Source organism: Dermacentor silvarum, chromosome 3 (assembly GCF_013339745.2).
Source record: "Dermacentor silvarum isolate Dsil-2018 chromosome 3, BIME_Dsil_1.4, whole genome shotgun sequence".
Classification (NCBI taxonomy): Eukaryota; Metazoa; Arthropoda; class Arachnida; order Ixodida; family Ixodidae; genus Dermacentor; species Dermacentor silvarum.
The window spans coordinates 202,352,281-202,358,421 of record NC_051156.1 but is presented as its reverse complement, the minus strand read 5'-3'; the positions used below and the strand labels follow the sequence as shown (position 1 = coordinate 202,358,421).

General features: G+C 48.0%; 1 protein-coding gene across 1 annotated transcript in view; it reads left to right on the top strand.

Moving 5' to 3' along the window:
• The first annotated feature begins 3,854 nt into the window (after positions 1-3,854).
• The window catches only part of LOC125944426 (double C2-like domain-containing protein beta), an 11,572-nt gene continuing 9,285 nt past the window's right edge, over positions 3,855-6,141 (top strand). The window contains exons 1-2 of the mRNA XM_049664902.1: positions 3,855-3,858; positions 4,690-4,967. Of these exons, the coding sequence (XP_049520859.1) occupies positions 3,855-3,858; positions 4,690-4,967 (282 nt within the window). The remainder of the gene's footprint in view (positions 3,859-4,689; positions 4,968-6,141) is intronic.

Sequence of the window (6,141 nt, the reverse complement as noted above, 5' to 3'; positions counted from 1 at the left end):
GCCGATATTCTGATTGACATTAAGAGAAAGAAATGGAACTGGGCAGGCCATGTAGGCGGCTGTTTCATGACCTATATGACACGCATGTCATGACATTCCTGTCACGACCTATCATTTTTGTCCGAACACATTTCAGTAGGAATCGACTGCCTCTCTTCTCTCTCTTTCTTTGTTTGTCTGACCTTCGTGGTGATTTTCTATATTTCTCTCTTTCTTTCTCTCAGTCTTTATTTCGCTCTCTCTCTCTCTGTCTTTCTGTCTCCCTCTCTTTTTCTCTTTCTTTTTTGTCCTTGGTATGTGCCATTGAGCTTGGACCCTTTCTTCACTATCGCCAGGATCGGCCCACTTTTCAGCGTGACACCGCCGGCGCCACCACCACCACCGCCGACACTAGTCAGCCTATAGAGCGTCGCTTCAAATTACATACTACGCACGGAAAAGGGATGCTTGTTTCGAAACATTGAGTATCCACAGAATTCGGTATTGAAGCGAAAACTTCACATCCAAGGTTTTATGATTGTACGTTGCTAATAGACCCAAATATGTACTGGCTGCTAGCTTACGATATCTTGATTAAGCCCCGGGACTAGCTACGGCTAGTCTGCAAATTTCGTCTTCATATCTAATTCGCATTATAAACGACATTAATGTATACATTAATAGAAAATAACTTTTTAAGATTCCTTCATATCCTTTAAAATAATTCCACAAGCGGAAGGCGGGGGATGGAAATTCAAGACGATAAGCAAAACGAGAACACGGTGAACAAGATGAAAGCCGGAGCCAACGTTCGACAAGTGGACTTGTCTTTTTCGAGGCGACATATGCTCTCCTCTCCATATGCGACATATGGGCTGGTATAACGCAAAACTATTCCAATCTGTTTCAAAACTGTGGTCAAAACAACTCCAGTTCTGCCCATATGGGCGGCCGTCACGCCCATACTTGACCTATCACGTAGGGCTAATGACTTGGAATAAAAACAGATTGGAATAGTTCACTGAGGGAAGCGGATGTCGGCTGCTGAGAAATTTAAAACTGAAATCGAAGATTGTCATGACGAGAGAGAGGTCAGTGCTAAAAAAAAAAAAAGCCAGTTGCTAGTAATCTGTACCTGCACATTATGTCTCGCCGCAGTGAAGAAGGTAGGAACCCGATGCGGCGTAAATGTTGTCTTTTCGGCAAGAAGTAAGGTGGGCCGCATCTGTGCAGTATAGTGGAAAGAAAATTGAAGGCGCTAGGCAAGAGTGTCATGAATGCATTGTTAAGCACCGTGAGAGGTTGGTTGTACGTGTGACGATTGTGGTGTATCACGTATACTACGGAGGTATAGTACATCGGTCAGCGCGGGCGGTGTTTAAATAACCGCTTAATAGGGGCGTCAGAGCTTCTTTTGAAAGGACAGCCATCGTCTACTTTATACCTACACTGCAAAGAATGCAAGTGCAAGGTGCTACTGTCTGATACGAAGGTGTTGCCGAAGCACAAAGATAAGACTTTCTTTATTCACAATTCCGCTGGCATGTGCGTTGCGAGGGCGTCTGCTATGCTGGATAAGTTAGAGAGTGCTAACTTAGCCGTTGATCTTTTAGATTTTTACACGTATTTGTGCTATGATACGCTATATATACGTATATATTCGTGTTTCTGACAATAAACCCCAGTTGCTACTCTGCGCTAGTGTCTTTGCGTCTGTCTCGTCCCTTGTTTATCGCGCTGTTCTTCGTCAGTTATGGAATAGCAACTCGCCCAGCGTTCAGTGATTGTGGGTTAGTGTTACTGTCAGTGCAAGACAATGGCGGTTTGACCCTGTGTCCGTACTTTGACACTTTTTTACTCACGGACCTGATTTCGCAGGAACTCTACGGCACAGACTACAGCGGCTTCTCAGATCCCTTCGTCAGGGTACAACTCCTGCCCAGCTTCAAAAAGGTGAAAATGACATCCTGGCCGTTGGTTCTGCGATGAAGCTGAAATACATATGTGCGGAAAATATCGTATAGCGTTGTACTTTTTTTTGTTGCTTTCCAGGGGGATACAAAGCAGACAAAGACTCTGCACAAGACCGTGAATCCGGAGTTCAACGAGACGCTCGTGTTCCACGCAGACAGCACCATCGACGAACGAAAGCTCAAGTATACATTTATTTATTTTATTTACACGTGGCCTAAATCGCCGCGAGGCAATGCGTGAAGGGGGGGGGGGGGGGTGGAAGGAGGGGAGACGTTGCATGGATCATAACATAGCACAAATAACAATAGATTGTTGAACAATATACAAAAATAAAAAAAATACAAATTCGTCAAATATATACAATAAGTACAAACATTATACAAAAATGCGTTCTAAACAATACACATCGGGAAATACAGTTTTCTCGATATCGACATTGTCACAGGGAAAAGAAGAGCCAGTTTCACTTCTGTATTGTTCCTTGCAAAAAAAAAAAAAAAGAGAGAGAGAGAGAGTAAAACAAAGAACTACTGACAGTGGGTGTTTTCCACGGGTATTATATAACATTTTCCGTGAATTATCTCGACGAAGCGAGAAGTATGCCACGCCAATGAGCGCCTAAGTGCTGTAGGAACATGTTTCGCCATTCCGTGGGAGGTGTACTTTGCTACGCTCTTCACAGCGTCTTTTAGTCACCTTAGACGTGCTGATAGCCTAATGCATCATTGCAGTTTAAGCAGCACCAGGGCTTATCGAAGGAATGCCGTAGTGGAGCGTAGCCGCGTGATCGCTATCTCTTTCGTGTTTGTATACGGGGTGTTTTTTAACAGCGAAGCTGTTTAAGCCAGCCGTAATTTGTGGTTCGTATCAAGTAACTATGAATAAATAAAAGAAAATAAACTTTCTTGCCGAGGCGGGATTCGAGCACGCGAGCCCCCAGTTCCAAGGCGAGCGTCGTAACCACTATATACAGCCACGCTTGCAGAACATGCATTTATGCGAACCGTATGATTGCCTTCGAGCGTTGTCGTCTTCGTCCACAGCTGGCGCGTTCGCACGCTCGTGCTCTGCGAGGTGAAGAGGTTTTGCGCGCTATGAGAGAGAGAGAGAGAGAGAGAGAGAGAGAGAGACGCATTTACGGAGCGGGTCTGCTGGAACGCGTTGTCGACATTGCAACGTGGTGTCGGTGTTGCAAGCTGCGCTATGCAACGCGCAGTGACGGCCGTAAGTCCGAGACGCGCGAAAAGAAATTATCATCATCATGAGTAATAAAATGAAAAGTTCGCGCGCACTTCCGAAAAATGGTGGACTACGATCGCCCAGCTTCGCTGTTTCAAGCCGCCGAGTGCAAGGTTTAGCGTTTTTTTTTTCTCGTACAGAATGTTTTAAAAGCATCTGTGGCAGATAGCGCAGTTGTAGTCCTTGAGCTGGATTACTCGAAGCGGCGGACATTACTGGCACGAGAAATTGAAATGCGTAATCGACTAATTAAAATAATAAACAATAATTAACTTTATAGTTAAGTACTTTACGGCGCCAATGGAGATCTACGAATTGTAGCGAGTGAGTTTGCATGAAGTATCCAATTGGAACGAATTCTAATGATTTGCGCGGGTTTCGATATATGTGCTGCGAAAATTTTTATTCTTGGCCAGCGCACAAACAAACAAAACGCGAGAAAGAAGACAGGACAAGCGCTGGTCTAACAACTGAAAGTTCCTATTTGAAGAAAAAGATTATATACCCAGTAATCATGAAAGTCATGTGGATTACATGTAATGAGTCATCATACACTCACCGATCTAGTGTACCTTTTTACACAAATAAACACTTTCACTTGCTACGCCAGCGCTTGTCCAGGCGTCGTTCTCCTGTTTTGTTTATGTGTGCGCTGCCCAGGAATGGGTAGGTTCCAACTCGTTCGCTTTTAAATCCTTCGGTGAAACTTGCGGTAAAAAATAGACTATTCCACTTTTTAAAGAAACCGTCGCGTTATGCATCGATGCACTAAAGTAACTGAAACGTCCATGTATTTCTTCGCACACATTGTGAAGGAATATCTCGAAACGTGTCATCCCGAAACTTTTTGTCATCCTAAAATTGTTGAGAGCATCGCACGCGTAATGCGAAAACGTGGGATCGTATACCAGCTGAAACCAGCTGTATTTTTCATCCACTTTCATTTCCGTTTTTTTTTATGCGAAAGCGTCAAATGGCCCATTGAGCGAAAAAGCCAGCGGTGTCTGTAGTAGCGAAACGTCGCCTAAATTCCCATTGGCTGCGAGGCAACAGCAAGCGCGAGCCACGTCACGAGCTTGCCTCGTGACGCTGACTCGCGCTTGCCGGTTGGCGCCTCGATAGAGCAGAGCGAGCGAAACGGAACACCTGTTGCCACGATAGTGCACCAGGTGGTACGTTTCACCCGCTCACAGAAAATAGAGAGAAAAATTGATATAGATTAGAAAATGGAAGAAAATAGAGAGGAATAGTGCCTGATTCACGCAACCGTCATTCGCCCCGTCCCGTCACCGTCACCGGCGTTCGTCAGGAGAGAGCGTTTCCTCGCCAGTTTCTCCTCAAAAACGGGACGCTGGTGACGTTGGCCGGTGCTCCTAACGTCGCCGCAGCGTCAAGAGAAACTGACGAGTAAACACTCTCCTGACGGACTCTGTTGCCATGACGACGATGATACAGGGCGGATAACGGTTGTGTAAGTCAGGCCTTCGAGTCGGCCAGAGATCGGAGTCGACGCACCAATTACGGCTTTCTCGAGGTGCATAGTCACAGTAAGTGTAAAAGGAAGCATCGGGGTCCGTCGCAGGCTGACCGTGCTGGACGACTACCGGTTCGGGAGCTGCGCCCTAGGCTCGACCACGGTGCCACTCTCGCTGCTCACGCCCAACCAGATGTGCTGGCTCAACGCAGCCCTGGACAGTAGCCGACAGGTGAGTTCCGGAGGACGCCTCCAATGGCGGTTCCGATTCTGCCGACTGAACGCTCGAGCATCTGCCGAGGTGCATTGACTTGGAAATATGTCCCCATTTCGTTGATACAGACAGACAGACAAAGAACTTTAATGGAGGTCCTGAGAAGCTCTGTTGCCCCCTCTCAGGGAGGCGACGAAGCCGCGGGCCGCACCCACGTCGGGACGGGGAGACCAAGCTCCAGCGCCGCATCGTGGGCTCTCTGGACAGCCCAAAATTGGCGTGAATGGTCGGAGCTCCGAAGAGCAGAGCTCCACTCCTCTGCAGTGCATCGATGCGGGCCCCTCTGTAACGAGGGGCATCCCCAGAGCATGTGTTCCAAAGTACTACATTGTCCGCAGCTAGGGCAGTCAGGACTAAAGCAGTCTGGATTGATGTAGTGAAATAAATTCAGGTTGGGATATGATCCCGTCTGAAGCATGCGTAGTGTGACAGCTTGAGGTCTGGTTAGTGTCCCGTGTGGGGGAGGGTATAGTCTTCTACCAAGGTAGTAGTGTTTGGTAACCTCGTTGAAGGTGGAGAGAGTGTCACGGAACTCGACGAGCCCAGAATCGACGGAGCCTCGACTTGCAGTGGCGTCAGCGCGGAGGGTTAGTTCGCGCGCTTGGACGTGTGCGATGTCATTGAGGTTGCGGAGGGAGTCGAGTTGGGGTTCGAGATGGGCCGGGAACCACGTGATTGTATGTGGCTGGATGACTTTGCCTTCGAGAATTCGATGAGCTTCCTTGGCGATGGCACCAGAGGCAAATGCCCGAACCGCCGCCCTCGAGTCAGTAAATATTTCAGCTCTCTCATCGTCGAGAAGTGCAAGAGCGACCGCAGCCTGCTCTGCCCTAGCCGGGGTGCTGTCTCTGATGGAGGCCGCACAAGTGACGTGTCCGTCGTGATTGACCACCGTTGCGACGAAGTCCGATGTGTGCTCGTACTGGGCCGCGTCAACGAAAGTGACCGTGTGAGGCGAGGCTTTTATGCTCCGGAGCAATGCCACAGCCCTAGCTTTGCGCCTGCTCGCATTGTGTTGTGGATGCACGTTTTTGGGAAAAGGAGCAACCGTAATGTTGTCCCGTAGGTAATCTGGCATTTCACATGTGCGTTCCATCGCTACAGTGGAGCCGATTCCTAAGACCGCGAGAATCTCCCTCCCAGCAGGGGTGCTAGAGAGTCGTGATACTTGAGCCGTTTCCTGAGCTTCGATGATTTCATC